A 20,848-nucleotide genomic window follows, 5' to 3' on the forward strand; every position below is an offset into this window, starting at 1 on the left:
CCGGCATACCTGTAGGCTGAGCTAAACCTCATTCACCTCCTAACTAATACGTACTCTTTAAATAAAAGACTCAGGAAATACATTTGGACAAAATACAATGCTAAGCGTTCAGTGAGAATATCAATCTATTGATTCAAAGTTCTGTTGGAATGATCAGCATCTTCAATTTGGACACGTTTTTTTCACATTCTATTATTCTGAATGACAGATGTGGTAGGTCTTTTGCAAGTCATATAAAATAATTATAATAAAGACCAAAATAAGACTGATGCCTTGCATAACGTCTTCAGTTCTAAAACGAACGTATAGTACCTACTTCTAGTTCCTCAGAGGCTCTGCCCTAGAAGCAAATCTTGTTAAACAAAGATTCAGCAAAATTGGATACGGTTTTGATTTTTCATTCCCTTCATCGAATCCGTGATGCCCTCTTTGCGCACGTCCAGAGTGGGAGAACCTGGCAACAGGCCTCAGCAGGGTCAAGTAAGTCTTCGAGGCAAGAGATGGAAGGTTGAGAAGTTTGAAGGGATCACTCCGTAATTTTCTTTTTTCGGAAAGTGAGGAATAAATATTGTCAGATGGAGACAACTGTTATTTGACCTTCCCCAGTAGAGACCTTTAAGGGAGAAATAAAGTGGAAAGGGATCTAGAAGATCACTGGTGAGACAAAAGGTGTTAAAGACACCAAAGCACACTTGAATTCCATTACCTTTTTCCAATCTTCCCACATTCTACTCCACCCCTGGCTCTGAGTGAAGAACAATTCATAAGACAAAATGATACATTATCTAGAGATAAATTTACAAACTGACGGAAGAAAATTGTCCCAGAGGCTACATTACCTCTTCAAGTTTATTGCAGTATCTTTAGCTCTTATTGCATATATCGTTACATGCCTTTTACAAGTCAGGATTATATATATATAGTATGCTCAGTTTAGCAGAAGTTATGTCTATTGCTTCTCTCTTGAAAATCAGCAGCATGCAGTGGAACATTTGGTGTGCAGAGCTTTGTTTTAAAAAGTGAAAAACGACTTAGGTTTAACTGAAGAGGGAACATGATCTTTATTGGCTTATATGCGAAGTTTAATTTTGGTTTTATGCAGAGTTTGCATAGTTCATGATTATTTTCTAATGAAAAAAACTAGATGTGTTGTCAGTGACCTTGAAGGAGATCAGGTGACAGTAGCAAACAGAAAAATTTGAAGAAGAGGCATAACTTTTAAGGTAGAAAGGTCAGCAAGAACTGCCTGGAACAAAAAAACAAAACAAAAAGAATTGTTAATGTCAGTATTCTAACTGGCAAAAGGAAGCCTATGAAATACAGCACAACAGAAACACCACTGCCATGCAATTCTGGCTTTGACACACTTTCTGAGTTCTTCACATTCGTCCTAAAAACGTGTCCTGAAGCTACGACCTCCCTTCGCTTTTCTCAATATCTTAATGTTAGAACATGTGCAAAATGCTAAAACGTGCAGTAGAAAATAACCTGGACTTTTGCCTTGAGCCTTCTTCAAATATACAAGGTAGCATGAGTTTATAAGAGGTCTAATATTTCAACTTGCTTCTATAAATAAACGTACATTATGAATCTTGGTCCCGTTATACTAGTATAAGGAGTATCTGGCTTTAGGAAATCGTTTTTGAGACGGAACTAATGTTTATTCAGTTGCAAGACGCATAAACATCCTTTTCCCTTTAAGCAAAGAATGTCGGCAGCTATTTTAAGGGTATCATTTAAATTTCTATGAGAAAAAACAAATAGAGTAATATGGTAAGCCGCTATTTAATTGAACTGTGTGTCAGGTATAAATTATACCATTGAAAAGAAACATTAAAACATTAACTCATTATTTTAAATGACAAAAAAAAAGCGCCTACGTATCTTTACTGTATCATCCAAACGCATGCTCTTTAACTCTCTTGACTAGATTTTCTTTGTTCTAGCAGAATATGTGGACGTGTGCAATAAGAAAATGCAACTTGGGCTCCAATAGTTTCTACTAAAACTACTGGGTGTCTGGTTTCCCGTAACAGTTGTAATGGTTTCCTATATAATCTTGTGTGTGACTCCTTCACAAGAAGATTGTTCTCAACTAATTAAGGAATCTTGAATACTTAATATTCCTTAGCTCGAAACTTATAGGCTTTACCCAAGTGAAGAAATGAGGCTATGAGTCATGTGTGTCCTATGCATCTGAGACTGAAGTGCCCAAGCCTGGCACTCTCTCAGGAACTATTTCCATCCCGTCCCAGTGAAACTTATCCTTACTTCAGCTGCAGCCAGTGATGTCACCTCCATCAGGTTCACTGCTCGGAAAGCAAACACAGCAGCTGCCAGGACTGGAAAAGAATGCACACTATTTCAACTGCTGACCTACTCATCAGCCCGACAAATTTACTGCTATGCCCGCAACCCCCTAGGAGAGCCCAGAACTGGTGCTTTACGTGACTTGCACGCATGCACTGCAGTTTAGGTCCTGCGACGAAGGGAAATGATCTCCTCCGGAGAACAGAGTGCCCGGAGGATAGATAAACTGAATCCCATAGTTTGGGGAAAAAGGAAAATTCAGTGGTCTTAAAAGAGCCGTTTTTAGAAATGATTGCTTTCATGCCTGTAACTTAAATTACAAGTTTTTAAATGGCACGGAGATCTAATGATTACTTACAATTAAAGGTTTATTTGATGCAGGTGTTTTTTACTAACGCAACAGGGTTCTGAAAAGTTATATGGAGACTGTATTTTCAAGTTTATCAGATCACGTTTCATATGTCTCAAGAGGTCCTGATAGAAATGTGGCAATAAAGCGTTTTCTTAAAAAAATATTTTTATAATATTTTGTTATACTTTTATACTCGGCATTGACTTTCTTAGAGTGTCATAAGTGGATGGGTATGTGGGGAGAGCTGCTGTGGACTGATCCCGAAATTTACATTAACGCTGGCTATAGGAAAAAGAAGTTGAAACTTTGAAAAAAAAAATTATAGGACACCTTGAAGGTCAATAATGTACATGGAGTGGAAAGCAACGTTTGCATACGTTGCATATGCCTATGAAAAGAAAGTAATGCTAACGTGTAATCTTTCTTCTTACATAATCTGCCACGAAGCCCCACATGTGGGAGTGCATCATCATGGCCAGTGAAAGGACCCATGTGAGAGGTGGGTGCCCTGACAAGGTGATGGCAAGCCTAAGGATGGCTCTTGACTTCTCCCCCCTTTTTTCTCTTCCATCAGCAGTGGTGGTAGTTTATTCTCTACCCCACAAGTCCTTGAAATTTAGGAAATAAATGGTAAGGAATCTTCAAAATTATTTGAAAGACTGGCTCCTGAGTTTCTGGCAGAGCTAATCCAAATAGATAGTTTTTTAAAACACATTTTTACTGTGGGAATCACAACAATGCTACTGACAGTTCTCATACCAACTCTGAGTTAAGAACCATTGCTAGCCCTACTGTATTAAGGTGGAAACTGGGGCCCAGTGAGTTTGGATGGCATGTTCAAAGCCACACAGGTAGAAAACAGTGGAGTGAGAACTTAACTCTGGCTCTGGAGCCTAAGCATCTAACCACTCTTAGCACTTAGACTGAAGGTAAGTAGTAATGAGTCTTCCCTGACATGAAAATCTGGGTGCTTTCCTATGAGTCCTCTCTGCTGCCCTTCAGAATGGTTTTCCAGAGATGGCCTGAAGGATGATGCTATGATGATCCTGGGCTCTGACAGGGGAGTAGACGTCAACATCCAGACCTCTTAATTTTCCCAGAGAGAGGCACAGAGCAACAAGACCAGACTGGGAAACACAGGCATTTTTTAGGGTACAATAGATTTTGGACAGTCTGGCAAAAAAAAGCATTGCGACTAGTTAGGCAGGAAAATTCTCGGGGTGGGTGGGGGGTAGGGGGAAGATGGTGGTGGTAAAACAAAACTTTAAAAAGCCAAATCAGATGGGATTATTTAATTTGTAACAAGGGATGCAAGAGATCAGGGACAAAGACTTTTACCTTTTAACTGAAAAGGAGAAAACTTAAGAACTTTAGAGTCACCGAGTGTCTATGTTTATAAGAGTATCAAAGAAAATAATTTCTTTCGACCAGCAACTTCTCTATAGTTTTCCTAATATCTAGAATCATTTTGACAATGGAGACATTTGAGAAGCTAAGGAGTATGATGGCTACTTCCTTTTTTGTGTATAATTCAACAGAGTTGGTGAAAGCTTGACAGGATGGCCAAACTTTCTGCTGTAGCAGGAAAGAGTTTTACATGGCGGGAAATTGTTTTTCCAAAGGTAGATAAGAGGGGGGAAAAAAGATCAGGCCACTAATTGACCTCAGCATCCAAATGCTTATGTGCTCATAACCTTTATTTATCTTGGTGTCACATCACAGAAGTTCCTTTGCGTCTGCCTCATGTTTGATTTGCCCAGCCTTTCCGCAGAACACTTCTGTTTGCCAAGGAGAAAAGCTCTCCACTTTGGGATATTTTCAACTGCAATCATGCTTCACATGAGGTAGAGAGACTCTAACATTTCCTTTTGGCCGTTTAAGCTATGCTCGTTAATTCTAAGCAACTCTATCACAAACATTCAGGCACCTTTGCTTTAAACTGTTCCTCAAAAGACCCTCATTAATTCATAATTAATTTTTAGTAATACTTACTAAATTAGTAATATTTACTAAAACTTTCTAAAGGCTATATAATAACTAACTTGGGCAAAAAAGGTGGTCCCAAAATATTCATCCCCCCAAATGTCTGAAATAATAACAATGAGTTTGGGTACCCCTACATGAAATTATCCATCCTCTGGCTCTTGATCTGAATTCATGGGAGGGGAGTCTAGTTCCATTTCTACATGTTCTGTAATTCTTCCCTGCTGATTTTTTAAAAACCGTTCAGGGAAAGTAGGAAACCGGTGCAGAGTGCATTTCTACCTGTTCGTCAGTAACGTTTTTATTAATGTTCTGAGCTCCAGCAGGGTGCCTAGCTTCGAGGAAACGCGTTAGTCAACATTCATTTATTTCTCTTTCACATAAGTTTGCTGAGGGGTGATAAGTCCCAGAATGAGAACATTTAAATTGTTAGAGGGCTTAAAGGTCTTTCAATTCCACATTTCTTTCACAGTAGAAAACCTCTTAACCTTCAGGTGACCATTAAAAAGCCCATTCTAGTTTTGAAAAATCCTAATTATTAGAAAGTACTTTCTTATACTGAGCCCCCTTTCTTTAACATGCTCTAATATTTTGAAATGATAAACAACAACAACAGCAACTAAACACAACACTCTTCAAAATTTATGACACACCCAGAGGAGATTTATTTGCTGGAAAGTCTACAATCCTGTTGCCTGAGAAACAGTAGCAGAAAACAAGGCTTCTTAGGCTGGAAAGTAGAAGGCTCTGGGGAAAGGCGAGGGTAGAAAAAACATGACGATAACCCTGGCTTAACAGGAGTCCATTTTAGCAAGTCATGTCATCCAGAAGTGAGATGGGCTAACTCGTCAGACAAGGACGACCCTACACTGAAGTGTTTAAGCAGAGGGTGAGGACCGCCTGTCAGAAACATCTAAAAGAATCATACCTGATGCCCTCTAGGATTCCTCTCCCTGTAGAGTCTATGCATCACTGCCATTCAGCCAAGACAGCTGAGGGCAGACCCTTCTTTCCTCACGCCTATCTGTACGGGCTCAAAATCCAATTGAGACAGAAGGATACTGGGAGTTGTTAGCAGCACCATTAAGTGGTATCTCTGATTACACCAAGGGTGATGTTTTGCTTCGCGACACTTTATTATTACTCTAATTTTGCTTTTTGAATTAACATACTATTATTCTAGACCTCTCAGCATTCAAGAATATGTTAATATGGTACCTAAAGAATCTTCTATAAGAAAAGGGACTTCTTCAATGAAGCACTGTTTCCACAATTACCCAGAGCGGGATCTTGATAATGCTATCGATATAAGGTAAGGAAATGAAGACTCACACAGGTTAGATAATTTATTCAATATACACAACTGGAGAAGGTTGGACCCAGCACTCTGCCAGCTTTTCTGCTCTCCATCCATTGTTGTGAAAACCTTGTGCTATTTATTTGAATTTCCTAATAATCCCAATGATTAAAATAACTGAGATCATTTTGTATAAGATAAGCAAAATAATATAATGAACAAGAAATCTGTGCCCTATGTATTATCATACAGTTGTCTTGTATCTCTATTATAAGACCTGCTTAATTATAATAAGAGATCAATCTGTGGCTTCCTGAAAAAACAGATGAAATCTTTTTTGGCTGAAGAGAATACCTAAAAGGGGAAACTCAACCACCGGGAGTCAGAGGGTGTTAGCGAAAAGGAAAAGGTTTTGCATTCAAGTCCAGAACTCAAACTCAAGTCCAGAAGAGCTGAGATTTCAGCTTCGCAGGGAGGCTCCGTGTCAGCTTAGATTTTAGGCCGTGGTTGAGAAGGGGCTCGGAACACATGCGAAGGTAGAGAAGCCAGGAGTAGGACTGAAGTATCCCTACGCTCTGCTGTGCTGACCTCACAGCAGCTGACAGTAAGCCCTGGCTAAACTAAAAGCAGGGGAGGAGAAATGGACTTTCCTCGGAGCAAAGAAGAAAGACTCGGGATACACTAGTGTTGGGCAGTTACACGGAAGTATCTAGATCTCAGAACTTCAGTACTTGTCTTCTAAGGCAGGTAAATCTATTAAATGTTTAGGAATTAGAAATGACAGGCACCTATAGACTCAAACTGCAATTACAGATGGTGAATGTCAGAAAGTAAAGGGGCTTTATTATAGAAACAGCAGGTGTTTTACAAACAAGCACTTATTACCAGCAAGAATTTCCAGAGAGTTGTATCCTAGGATTCTATCCCACAAAAGCAGGAGTTGATCTGTAGCTAAATATCCAGAGAAAGCTCGAACCATCCATTTAAAGGATATGCGTAGCCTGTAGGCAAAGAAAAAAGAAAATAAATTTTACCAGTGAATGTTTTTTTCTTACAAACGGACAATGTCAGAAGAGCCAACCAATTCCACGGTTAAGTTAACTTCTTTGTGAGTCTTAGAAATCACCTCAGCATTTAAATCTCAAGTGCTCTCTTAAAAGCTGCAAAAGTGCAATGGTGAGAAGCCATGAGTCTTCAAATCAGTGGTCTCAACGTATCAAGAGGGAATATGTATATCTGCTATGTTACAGTTCAGCCTTTAGAAAACTCACTTCTATGTGCTATTTTTCAGGGTCTTTACTAATTAGTTATCAATGAGGTGATCTTACTAGTCAACAGTCCTTAACAGTTTGAATCATTCGAATCACGATTATTTGAATTTTTATTCAAAATACTGGAAAAATGCTTGGCAGCTGCATACTTTTCCAATTCAATAAGTTATAGTCCTACGTTTCAGTCAAAAGGCTACATAGGATGAATAAAATAAAACAAGAAGTAGGAGTCTTTGAAGGCAAATAGTTGTGAAGTTATAAGGGACCTTAGAAATAGATTTCTGATTTCAAACCCTTCATTTTAAAGGGGAACAACCGGAGAATTCAATTGACTTTGACAAAAAAAAAATCCTAAGAGATACGAGATCCCACTATTTATAAGTAGGTTATGTTACAATAATAATTTATCTCTGAAATCAGGAAATGAACTCGTTAGCTTTGGTGCTTTAAGAGACAAACTATTCCCTCACATTTCTGTGTTATCTATTCTTACCATCACTTAACTGCTCCTGAGAAGTGTTAGCCAAACTCTTTGCTGGAGCTGTTACAATATTATATAGATAAATATCTGTGCTACTTTCTTAAAGCAAGAGAAAGGAATCTAAAGATTGCCTTTCTTGATGTATTAATTCTCTTAAGACCAAAAAGACCCCCAAGTTTTCAGAAATTCCTCAATACTAGATAACTATTATTCTAATATACCAAGGTACACAAAGGGAGTAGCATTGACAAATTAAACTTTTTGGTTGGCTTTAAGAATATCTGCTTATGAATGCCACAGTAATTTTTGGCCACAAGATATTTTAAATTAAAAAAAGATCATTTGTCTTTTAAGTCTAAATGATTAAGATCAACTAGTTTCATTTTATTGGATTTGTCAGTGTCTTAATAGAACAACAGCACCACACATTGTGCCCCCCTCTATGTACAGCACAGAATTAGTTTATTATAAATAAAGTTCATTGAGGTATAATTTATGGATAGTAAAATTTACCCTTATTAATGCACAGTTCTATGAGTTTTCCTAAGAACCAAATGGAAACTTCAAAACTGAAAAATAACAAAAAACAGAAAACAACCCTCACTGGATAGACCCAACAGCAAAATGGTAAGGACAGAGAAAAGAGCCAGTGATTTTGAATACAGATCAATAGAAAATGCCTAATCGGAACCATAGAGTAAAAATGATTGAAAATGAAGTGAATAGTTTCAGGGACCTTTGGGATAAGACCAAAAGTTTTAACATTTGTGTCACTGGAATTCTAGAAGAGAAGGAGAATAAATATGTTACAGAAAAAAGTACTGGACGAAATAATGATTGAAAATGTCCTAAATTTGGCAAAAGATACAAGCTTAAAGATTCAAGAAGCTTAGCAAACCCCAAGCACAGAAATCCATGTCCAGATACATCAGAATCAAGCTGCTGAGAAAAGATCTTGATAGTGGCTAATGAAAAAAACATTTTTCCCGAAATGTCTGGCAGAATTTACCAGTAAAGCCATCCATGCTGGAGTTTATTTGAAGGTAGAAGGTAATTAATTAAAAATGCATATTGTAGGGTATTGTAGGGGCTCCTGGGTGACTCAGTCCATTAAGCACCTGACTTTGGCTCAGGTCATGATCTCGGGGTCTGTGAGTTTGAGCCTCGCATCAGGCTTTCAGTGCAGAGCCCACTTCAGATCCTCTGTCCCCTTCTCTCTCTGTCCCACTCCTGCTCGTACTCTTTCTCTTTCTCTCTTTCCCTCAAAAATAAATAAACATTAAAACAAATTTTTTTAAGTGTATATTGTAAACCCCAGAGCACTCTTATGGACTGAATGGTTGTGTCCTCCCACCCGCCATGTATATGTTGAAACTCTACCTCACAATGTGATGGTATTAGGAAAAAGGGGGAGCCCTAGGGTGGTAATTGGAAAAAAATGAAGCCCTCATGGTTGGGATTAGTGCCTTAATGAGAGTCGTGAGAGAGCCTGTTTCTCTTCTCTGCTCTCCACCACGTGGAGAATAAGTCCAATAAGAAGTCCATAGTCTGCAGCCTAGAAGAGGGTCCTCACTGGAACTCACTGAAGAAGAGGGTCCTCACTGAACCATGCTATCACCTTGATCTTGGACTTTTAGTTTTCAGAACTGTGGGAAATAAGTTTCTGTTATTCATGAGCCACACAGTCTATGGTAATTTGTTACAGCAGACTGAACTAAGACAGATATCTATGAAAAAAGATGTTTTAAAAAAGGTATAAATAATAATCCACAGTAGTGATAAAATGGAATAAAAAATACTCAATTAAGAGGGTTCGCATTTCTCCACATCCTCTCCAGCATCTATAGTCTCCTGATTTGTTCATTTTGGCCACTCTGACTGGTGTGAGAACCCTCTTGTACTGTTGGTGGGAATGCAAACTGGTGCAGCCACTCTGGAAAACAGTGTGGAGGTTCCTCAAAAAATTAAAAATAGACCTACCCTATGACCCAGCAGTAGCACTGCTAGGAATTTACCCAAGGGATACAGGAGTACTGATGCATAGGGGCACTTGTACCCCAATGTTTATAGCAGCACTCTTAACAATAGCCAAATTATGGAAAGAGCCTAAATGTCCATCAACTGATGAATGGATAAAGACATCGTGGTTTATATACACAATGGAGTACTACGTGGCAATGAGAAAGAATGAAATATGGCTTCTTGTAGCAACATGGATGGAACTGGAGAGTGTGATGCTAAGTGAAATAAGCCACACTGAGAAAGACAGATACCCTATGTTTTCACTCTTATGTGGATCCCGAGAAACTTAACAGAAACCCATGGGGGAGGGGAAGGGAAAAAAAAATAAAACAAAGAGGTTAGAGTGGGAGACAGCCAAAGCATAAGAGACTCTTAAAAACTGAGAACAAACTGAGGGTTGATGGAGGGTGGGAGGGAGGGGAGGGTAGGTGATGGGCATTGAAGAGGGCATCTTTTGGGATGAGCACTGGGCGTTGCATGGAAACCAATTTGACAATAAATTTCATATATTAAAAAAAAAAGAAATATAATGAAAGCCACACATGTAAGTTAAAATTTTCTAACAACCACATTAAAAGAAGTAAAAAGAAATGGGTAGGGGCGCCTGGGTGGCTCAGTCGGCTAAGCGTCCGACTTCGGCTCAGGTCATGATCTCGCGGTCCATGAGTTCGAGCCCCGCGTCGGGCTCTGTGCTGACTGCTCAGAGCCTGGAGCCCGTTTCAAATTCTGTGTCTCCCTCTCTCTCTGCCCCTCCCCTGTTCATGCTCTGTCTCTCTCTGTCTCAAAAATAAATAAACGTTAATAAATAAATAAATAAATAAATAAATAAAAGAAATGGGTAAATTAAATCTCAACAATATATTTTATTTAATTTAGTATGTCTCAAATATTATCATTTCAAAATGTAATAGATATTAAAAATTATTAATGCATTATTTAAAAAAATACTCAATTAAAAAGTATGCAGGAAAAAAGGAAAAAAGAACGAAAAAAGACAAATTGAAAATGTCTGCCAAGATAGCAGATGGTATCAATTGATATTACTATAATCTAATAATATCAATTATTAAATGTAAGTGGAACAAACATACCAATTAAAGAGACAAACTGACACACTGGAAAACCCAGTTACACTTTTGACAAGAAAGCCATTTAAAAAATAAAGACATAGATAATCAATATGTTAAAAGTAAAAGGACAGAAAGAATACACCACACAAATTGTAACTGAAAGAAAGCCGCGACAGCTCTATCAAATGTAGTAGACTTATTGCCGGGAATAAAGACATCAATAATGATATAGGGATCAGTTCTCCTAAAAACAGAGCCTCTAATACATGAAGTAAAATATGTGTACCAATGAAGGAAGAAATAGACATATTCACAATTATAATTGGAGACCAACATTTCTTTCTCAAAAATTAATAGAAAAAGTAGACAGAAAATTAGTAAGTTTATAGAAGGCTTGAACATTACCAACCACTTGACTTTGTTGACATTTATAGAATATTTTGCTGAGCAACAGCAGAACATGAATGCTTTTCAAATGTATTTGTAATATTCACCAAGACAGATCAAATTCTGGGCCACGTTACAAACTTCGATACATTTTAAAAAACTGAAATCTTATGAAGCATGTTGTCTAACTGCAACAGAATTAAAATAGAAATCAATAACAGAAATATTTAGAATATTTAGAAATTAAACAACTGTTTAGAAATTAAACAACATGCTTCTAATAAAACCCATGGTCAAAAAGAAGTGACAAGAGAAATTAAGAAACATTTTGAACTGAATGAAAATGAAAACACAACATATCAAAATTTGTTGTGTGGAGGGAATGCAGTGCTTTGAAGGCAATTTATAACAATATTGCTTATATCAGAAAAGAAGAAAAGTCTCAAACTAATGATCTTCAACCTTAAACAAGAAGACAAGTGCAAAATAAGCCTAAAGCAAACATAAGGAAGGAAATAATAAATATAAGAGCATAAATCAATGAAATTTAAGACAGAAAAACAAGAGAGAAAATTAAAGAAACCAAAACATGTTTCTTTCAAAGAATAAAATTAATAAACCTCTAGCCAAACAATCAAGAAAAAAGAGAAGATACAAATATCAATCTCGAGAATGAGAGAGATGTTGTCACTGTGATTCTATACATATTAAAAGGCTAATTAAGAATAATTAGGGAATATTATAAATAACTTTATGTCCATAAATACGATAACTTAGATAAAATGAACAAAATACCAAAACTTACTCAAGAAGATATCGGTAACTTGAATAGTCCTATATCTATTAAAAAATTAAATTCTAATTTAAAAACCTTCAATTCATAAAAGCCTTTTAAGAATGTATTTCTAGCTTGATAATTAATTTTTAATACTTTCTTCTGCATAAGAATTTTAATGTTTATCATGAGTCATTGAAATAAATTTGTTCCTTTTAATGATTGAAGTATATAAATAGGCTAGAAAAAAGTTAGGATTTTAGTTTCTAGCAGTAAACTAAACATCTTAATCATGGTAAAACCTCATTATATTCAAATGTTCATTCCACAAGAGTAAAAACAAAGGTCAATTTACTACAAATTTAAGAAAAAAAGAGACCTGTGTACAATATAAAATATTTCCGGCACATTCTTGTTTTATAATCTTAAACATTAACAGAATCCTGTTTTTTACTGGCTACGAAGGAAAGGGTACAAGCTCAGTATTATCAGTGGATGATATGAAATGTTGTTTTATAAATGGCATTTCTAAGATCTAAGATGTCTGAAATTCAATGGTGCTTTACAGAAAGAATATATATAAAATCCTTCACTATTGAAACAACTTCATGAGGTAGGAATTCTCTTGATTCTAAAGATGAGGAAATTGAATTATCTTGATTTAAAGAAAGAAAATGAAACTTAGATGAATTCAATAACTTCATTAGGATTATACAGTTTAGTAGACAGAATTTAAACCCTGGTCTGTCTCCTAAACATACCCACTCATCCATCCATCCATCCATCCATCCATCCATCCATCCATCCATCCATCTACCTGATGTGGATTCAAGTGTGGGGAAGACAAATACTAAACTGTTGTATTTCCCATTAACTACTTTTGCCATCTCAGAGTTAATGCACCTTTCAAATATGTCCTCCCAATAGTGGAAACTGGTTGCACGAAGGGGAAGACAGTAACAAAATATTAATCAATCATTTAGAAACTTCTGTTGCCTTAGACATTGTTATTTCAAAAAGAGAAGAGAACCAATAATATGGAAGTCCAGAGACACCCTATATATTCACTGATAACTAATACTGAGGTAAATGAACAAATCTTCAAATTTTGGGATGAAAAAAAATCACAGTCATTGCTAGGTAATTTATCTGTTTCCTTTAACAAGACAGCAAACTTTAATTTATATAGCTTTCATAAGTTGTTCTCTGATAAATTTAGCCTAAACTGACTTAATTTTATTATTATCACATTTCTTGGGTAGTATTTGTATCCACAAATTTTTGCCTCAGTTTTGGCCAACACCTCTCATTCTAAATGGAAATAAGTTCATTTTGGTGCTTCTTGGACCAGGCATAAAAATCCCAGCAAATAAAAATTTATCAGGATTTTGGGAATTCTTCCAAAAACTTTTGGCACAATGTACAGCTACACTTTACTACCTGATAATTATTGTTTCATTGGAGAAACTGTTAGTTTAATTTCTCTGAGGAATTACTGTATCTTTAAAAGCGCTTTACAATGATATAAGAGAACCTTCTGATGTCAAACAATCTATTCTTCAATTAGGAAAGAAAGGTACTCACGGTTGAGCCCCAATTTCTCGTAGATGATAAAAGAGCTGGGGGAGGTAAGTTTGAAGAAGAGTTTCAAACAGCAGACAGAGGGACACAATACCCTGGATATAATAACAAAACACAAAAGAAAAATATATTTTAGTATTTAAAAATGAACTCTGCCAATAAATTATTCAAATGGAAATGAGGAAAAGATTAACATAAATATTTGTATATTGTCTAAGAGTCAAAAACAGGAAATGTACTAATGATCTCTAATACTGTGTTTAAAGATAAATTTTTCCCTCTTTATGGATACTTACTATTACAGATATGCCAAGGAGCCTCCTTTTTAACACAATACGTTCCCTATATAATCTGGTGTATAATGCTCAGAGTCCAAGGAAAAACATCATTTTATAGAAAACATGCTACTTTGTAAGCCCGGTATTATCACTTAGGTCCAGCAAACTAGTTTTTTCTGGATCCATTCCAGTTTCCAGGTATTTCTCTGGTACTATAGTCACACCCTTTACTTTATGCCTCCGTGTGTCCTTTCCCTTCTAGCTGCCTCACCCATCAAGGAAAGTATTTCCTGCTGTTTTCACTTTCTTTGAAATCCATCCCCAGGGGAAAAGGGACTCCTGACTGCTTGAAATTTGCATCAGGAAGTTATCAAACGAGAATGGTTGCTTAGTATAAAGACATATACACATTATGCCTGAACTATACATCTGTGTATGTATCTGAAATCTACCCTTTATAAGGGCATTATTTGTAGAGGACAAGAAGTAACCGATTTAAGCAGATGGCTTTTCAAGTGTGTTTATTACTTGACAACTCTGAATAAAGTCTTTCTTGTAGCTCAGCATTCCGCAGGGTTGATCTTTGTAAGGAAGTTTTGATCCTCTTTGTGAGTTTCTAGAGAAAAAAGGCTGTCGTGGTTCCAAATAGTTGAGTCTGGCTGCAAGCCAGAAAAGGAGACGACTGCCACTGAATAAAGAAAGGGCAGAGGCAGGGCTGGCCCAACCAATTCGCTGAAAAAGGACACCTCAGGGTCAGCACGGAGACAGAGAAAGAATATCCAGGGTTTGCTGGGCGTCAAGCTTCAGTGCTCTGCACAGGGACAGACACTGTGGGTGTGTAACGGGCAGCCACTTAAAAAAAAAATTTTTTTTTAAACTCTGAAGCATAAAATGGTACAGAATATGAGAGTAAGAAATCTGAGGCTAAAAATGAGGTTATTAGAAAATAGAATTGTTAGCATATTTCGGATTAGACTAAAAATTAATGTGAGATAAGCACTAACTCAAGTTGTCTCGGAGAGAAGAAACCCAAGATAATTGGTGGTGCCTCCTTTGTTCATGTGAGACATCCTGGATTTCTGTTATCTGCTGGCTCTCACGAGCAATGATGGGAGCAAAGGTGGAGACACAGGAAAGCGGAACAGGAATACACAGGGTTAAACTGGGGGGGGGATAAAGAACAGCAATTCAGTTTAACAGCAGGGACAGAGTCTTCTCTTTAGGGAAATCTGGTAGCCCTGATACGTTCTAATTTACTGTTTCTTCTGGAGAGTCAGTCAGATTACCCACAAGTAAACCAGAGCAGGCCCAAAGGTGAAAAAAAATATATAAAATAAATACTGCTTTTACTCAAGCTCATGGGTGGAAAAAAAGATAGGATAAAGGACTGGCCAAATAAAACAGATAAAAATGTTCAACTCCCAATATGCTCCTCTTTGACTTTGAGGTCAACGGAGCTATCTACTGAATAAACACAAAGAAAATATCAGTATGGTAACTGATAACTAGTCAAATGTGAAATTGAAAAATAAGTGACAGATAAATGTTTGATTTTCATTAACAAAGAAGAGATGATGATGATGATAATCACAGCAACAACAACAGTAAAAACAGCACTCATTTATTTACAGGACACTTGCCATTAGCCGAGGACTACCCAAGTGCTCTTCTCCCGAGCACTACAGAAATATATCAAGCTCATCTCCTAGATGGGGACACCAGCGTGCAAAGAAGGCATACTTGTCCAAGTGAATAATACAGACATTTTTATATGTTTTTTTTTCTGTTAACATATAAAAGATAATTTAAGTGCAATTGATAAAGGCTTTTTTCCTCCTTCATCATCACCAAAAGTATTTAAATATCAATTTTTTTCTTTTCATTTATTCTACAGAAATATGTTGCTTGAAACCACAAATTACAATGTGTTGCTTCACAATGTAACCGAGTAGGAGACTTTTCCTCAAGGAAAGAAAACAGATTAGAGTCTAATTTGATCCAATGTTTATGAACTTACAGAAGGGTGAGAAGAGATGGAATGTAGTCTGAAGAAAAAACGCACATACATCTCACGGAATATCTGATACAGTTTGGAAGGTTCATGGTACAGAAAACAAAGCGGTGCAACTGAAAGAATAAAGAAAGTAATCAATAGCATGGTAGAACTATTACAATTTTAGAAAATAAGTCAACGAAACATGAAAGAATAAATCTATATTATGGTAGTAGTCATTCAACAACAAGTCTACAATCATATGTAGGTTTATCGTGTTGAAAAGGAAACATACACATGTAAAAAGTTCAGTCATTAAAAGCTATAAAGAAAGGAGTAGTTAAAAACTACTGTAATCCCAACTGAATACAAGAATGGCACGATGGAATTACACTTCTAGGGATATGAAAAATTCAAAGTAACTTGAAAAAACTACGGAAAGTCAAGTCTCTCTTCTTTTTAATTGAAATAGTAAAGAGCGACAATCAGGCAATTCATTTTTCACTGGTTCCACAAAGGATCCAGGCCGCTTTGCAAAGTTTTTTATTTTGGAAGTCAGGTAAGCAAAATAGAAGATAATTCGTGACTAGTGTGTAGAATCATGGTCTTCAACTAGTTCAGTTTGAAAATAAAGATTTTGCTGAACAGTTTAGACTATTGGTCCATATCTCAGCATCGTGTAAAGATAGTTTTCACAGATTCACAATAAACCAACCCTCGGGCAGAGGATTCATTTCTCTAATGAATGTTGAATTACGTCTTCCTTTGCACCCAGCTCTTGGCACTTAAACATGGGTGGGTCAACTCAATCAGAGACCCCACAACTGAATGTCAGGAAGTCCTAATCTCAGATGCTGATAAAACAGGATTATTCTGGACTGATATGGTTGTGCTTTTCATCTTTTCAAACCTCAAGAATTTCAGGCAGCATAAACACACTTATAATGCAGACACATAAAACTGTATTACCTAAATATTAATTTTAACACAAGATGACTTACTTTTTGGGTAATTTCAGCTATGATGTAAAATGGACAGGTTAGAAATTCTCAGGCTCCATAATCTGTCAGTAATGCCTGAGAGCAGGAGGCATTAAGTCATCAGGGAAACCAATGAGGCAACTCACCTCTTTTTCACAAAGTGAAAGGAAAAATGGTAAAAAAATTTTAAATTCTTACAAATACAAACATTCAATGATCTGGGCTAAATGGCAGTGCACAGTATTACAGACGAGTGAATCAGCGAAAACTAGTGTTGTAAGGGAGAGATTGCACTTTTTTCTGAAGGGTCAAAGAGAGACAAATCAATTTTAGGGGAGTCTAAAAAAACCCCTACTTTATATACAGAAAGAAAAAAATTATGTTACATACATACAGATGTTTAAAAGCTGACAGCCGTGACTTTCCATTTAAAAACTAACTTTAAAAATTTATTTTACCACCAAAATAAATTGCTATTTATTAAGGTAGTCTCTATATTTAAAAAGGTATTCTATATATTTAAAAAGACTAACTCATATTCTAATTATAACAACCTAAGATAAAGCAATGTGGCACAAATACATGGTATTATTATAAGTTCAAAGTGAAGGTTTGAAATCTATTTACCTTTTTATGCATATTTTTTCCTTTAACTTTTAAAGATACTGATATGTAAAAACCTATAATCTGAATTTTAAGATTTTATGGGTTCAGCAACCTTAACGGTCATTTCCAGTGAAGGAATAAAAGAATTTTTCAATGAGCACTTTTTTACAAACATGTATAATACAAAAACCTTTGCAATCAGTTATTATTAAAGATACCACTACTGTTTGTGTTGAATTCCTCATGAAATTCTCTATGAAATGGAAAAGCTTTAGTCCATTATGTACAATATACAAAAAAAATCTACGTGAGTTTATTTTCTATCGAAAGCACATCTCCCTATATGGTTCCTTCGTAAAAATGACTTTGCGCATTGTCTTTTTATCCAATTAAATATTGTGCCATAGGAATTTACTTATGAAGTCATGATATGCTATACCTACGATAACTTCATTCATCTGCATAAATGGGAGAGAGGAAGGCCGGTGTAAATCCATTTTTAAACGAGATAAGTATTGTAATTTTGAAGCGCTACAGTAACTAACACCGAGGTGGCAAAGTACTAACTACAGTTCCTCGGGGATGGTATGTGATTATTCTCATATTCTAAATGGGTGGTTGCTGCCAGGTGTTTGTGGGTGCTTACCACACATTTCTAAAAGAGTGTAAGTAAACTCTGTACCAAACATTTTGCGTCATCTACTTCCTTAGTGAACATTCTCCCCTCTGGTGTATAAACCTTAGCCAATACTTAAGAGACCAGAAGTGTGAACAAGCAGACTCAGAGTCAATGATGTATTTTACTCCCTAAGAATTGCTAGAAGATTTAAACTTTCTTGACACCATTAATGTCCTCCAAATCATTCAAGTTCACTTTTTAAAAGCTGTTTACTTGAAAAATTCTTGCAGCTGGAATTGAAATAGATAAAAAGACAGCACTTTTATTATTAGATGTAAACATTTAGTAACTTTTTGGGGGCTTTTCTATTTTAAATTCCTCATGTGTTTATAAAAGAGAAGTATGCTGAAACATCGTAACATTATGTATTACATTATGGAACATTGGTTGCTCAAGAGAATAAAGCAGAGTGCCCCATAATTGAAGCTTGTGATCAACACCACGAAGGGTAGCCTAGTACAAACTTCCTGGGTCCTCTGAATCCTTTTCATTGCATGCTGGTCTTAGAAGTTTTATATTATGTCATTCACCATTCTTGTCTGATGTTGAACACTGAGGGGGTTTTACCAAGAAAAGGGTTAATGTGTTGCTGATTCTCCTTACAAAAGGAAAACGTTAAAGTATTTCTGTTTAGCGTACAGGTGGGGGGGGGGGTGGGTAGCGACTTTGGTGATGACGCTCTTCAACAGGTTTCTATGTAATGTGCGAAAATTTAAAAATTAAGTGGTTTTAAGGTGTAGAGCACTCTTGCTAATCTTCATTAAGCTTCATTAAGCTTCTGTGTTCCTCATTTGATGCCGTGGGAGGCCAGAAAGGCATTCGGGGCTGTTAAGCCTGCACACGTGTTTTTCACATGTACCTTGGGACTAGTCTAGAGAAATCATAAACCCAGACTTAGTGTTGGCCCTCCCTTCACATCCTCTCTTGCCTATTATTTGTTTAAAATTTGTTCGGGAATTTCAGCAACCTCATTTTACACCTGTCAGAACTAAAAACCCACGCATACCCATTGGATTAGAGAATGGTAAACACACAGTCACTTCCACATTGTCTTCTAACTTTAATTGGCCAAGCAGTCATCATCTGAGAAAGTATGATGACGCTTTATTTTAAAAAAGGTTAATTGGCGGTATAAACAAATACTAAACTCAATATTTAAAAATGTGTACAGTTACTTGGTAAGCGTGTGGGTGATGTGGTATAAACTGTGATCTTCATCTTTAATTTTCTGAAGTGTAATAAAAACGGTGACTATTTTAAAGCCCAACTTACCATACATTGAAAATCCGTGAAAAGGGATTACACCTAAAAAAGATAAAAAAAAGTGTTTCTTTTCAATTAATATACCCACTGAGTTATTAGGTAAGCTTCAGAGGATTAAAAACGAAAATAGAAAGGTTTGCTATTTTTGCTTCAACTCTGTTCATGACTGTCAGAAAGACTTAGTGATGGTAGCCAATAAAAAAAAAAAAAATCTGCTTTTTAATACCTGGAGAAAAACAAACTAGAAGTTTTTGATATATATCCAGTTAACTTTCTATTGATAATGCTAAAAAATTAAAACTTTGAATATCATGTTACAAAAACAGAACAGGGCAGATGGCAAAACTAAGTTTAAGAACAAATTAGGATGGTCTCAGCAAGTCAGCAGCAGATTATGTCCTTCCTGAAACAACTTCATCCTGTATATTAGAATCCAATCTGTTAAAAAGATAAGTGACCAGCTTACATAAACCAGCTGGGTCACCTCAGGAGAGTCACTGAACTTCCTGAGTTTTAGTTAACTGCCTGTCATGCAGAGGAACTAACACTGTCTCTGAAATATCATCTAGCTCTGAAATTCTACGTTGAACCATCATGTCTAGAGTAAATGCAGAGAAATTTGTGAGATCCAAAGAAAACCGGACATGCAAGGATCTTCCAGTGGCAAGATTCTTTACCAACTTTAAGGTCTTTTGCTTTCTAGAAACTGAGAAAATTCAAAACCAGATTAGAGTTATAAGAGAAGTCAACGTTCCTAATGACATGATAGCCACCAGCTTGAGCTGCACGGAGCACTTAGATGAGGGACCACCTTCCTTCTTCAAGTCTCTCTCTCTGTTTATATCTCTGGTTGAGTCTCTTTTTCTTCTTAGGAACAACCATCTTTTTCTACCTTCTCTCTCTGCTGTTTAATTTTATTTCTTTCCTGATTATAGGCTTTTAGAAAATAAAAAAAACAAGTCTGTCTTTTCTAACTTTTCTACGATAAAATTGTTGACATATGAAAAAAAAAAATCCGAGAGACAAATGAGTTAATAGACAGTAGGCATATTTTGATGTTCTACAGAAATGTAAGTATATATTGTATCTTTCTAAATACTGCCTCTCAAAGCAGGTTGCTATCGTATAAAACCTTTATATTCTTTAAAAATTTTTTTAATGTTTATTTATTCTTGAGAGAGAGACAGACAGAGACAGAGTGTGAGTGGGGGAGGGTCAGCGAGAGAGGGAGACATAGAATCTGAAGCAGGCTCCAGGCTCCGAGCTGTCAGCACAGAGCCGGGTGCAGGCTCGAACTCACAAACTGTGAGATCATGACCTGAGCCGAAGTCGGACGCTTAATTAACCAACTGAGCCACCCAGGTGCCCCCAAAACCCTTATATTCTTCCTGCAAAACCCCTTTTTCTTTCCTCTGCTAAGCTATTGCAACAACATTTGAACAAGCAGGTGAGGGTAGTCAGGAGTGAAGGTGTTACTATTATGATTTTCATCTTCTACAAATATTTATTAAGGATCCAAG

General features: G+C 36.4%; 1 protein-coding gene across 4 annotated transcripts in view; it reads right to left on the minus strand.

The window, feature by feature from the left end:
• Positions 1 to 831: 831 nt before the first annotated feature.
• TBC1D19 (TBC1 domain family member 19) overlaps positions 832 to 20,848 on the minus strand; it is a 144,525-nt gene continuing 124,508 nt past the window's right edge. For 3 of the 4 annotated variants that reach the window (XM_019453541.2, XM_019453543.2, XM_053901632.1), the window contains 6 exons: positions 19,338 to 19,370; positions 15,825 to 15,934; positions 13,533 to 13,624; positions 6,828 to 6,943; positions 2,272 to 2,342; positions 832 to 1,246 (listed from right to left, as the gene is read on the minus strand). In XM_019453541.2, the coding sequence (XP_019309086.1) occupies positions 1,172 to 1,246; positions 2,272 to 2,342; positions 6,828 to 6,943; positions 13,533 to 13,624; positions 15,825 to 15,934; positions 19,338 to 19,370 (497 nt within the window). In that variant the 3' untranslated portion in view covers positions 832 to 1,171. Of the gene's footprint in view, positions 1,247 to 2,271; positions 2,343 to 5,193; positions 6,558 to 6,827; positions 6,944 to 13,532; positions 13,625 to 15,824; positions 15,935 to 19,337; positions 19,371 to 20,848 lie in introns of those variants that run through there. The other variant, XM_019453542.2, reaches the window with a different exon arrangement.

The sequence above is a fragment of the Panthera pardus genome, unplaced genomic scaffold (genome assembly GCF_024362965.1).
Source record: "Panthera pardus isolate Hobbes unplaced genomic scaffold, ASM2436296v1 HiC_scaffold_13, whole genome shotgun sequence".
NCBI lineage: Eukaryota > Metazoa > Chordata > Mammalia > Carnivora > Felidae > Panthera > Panthera pardus.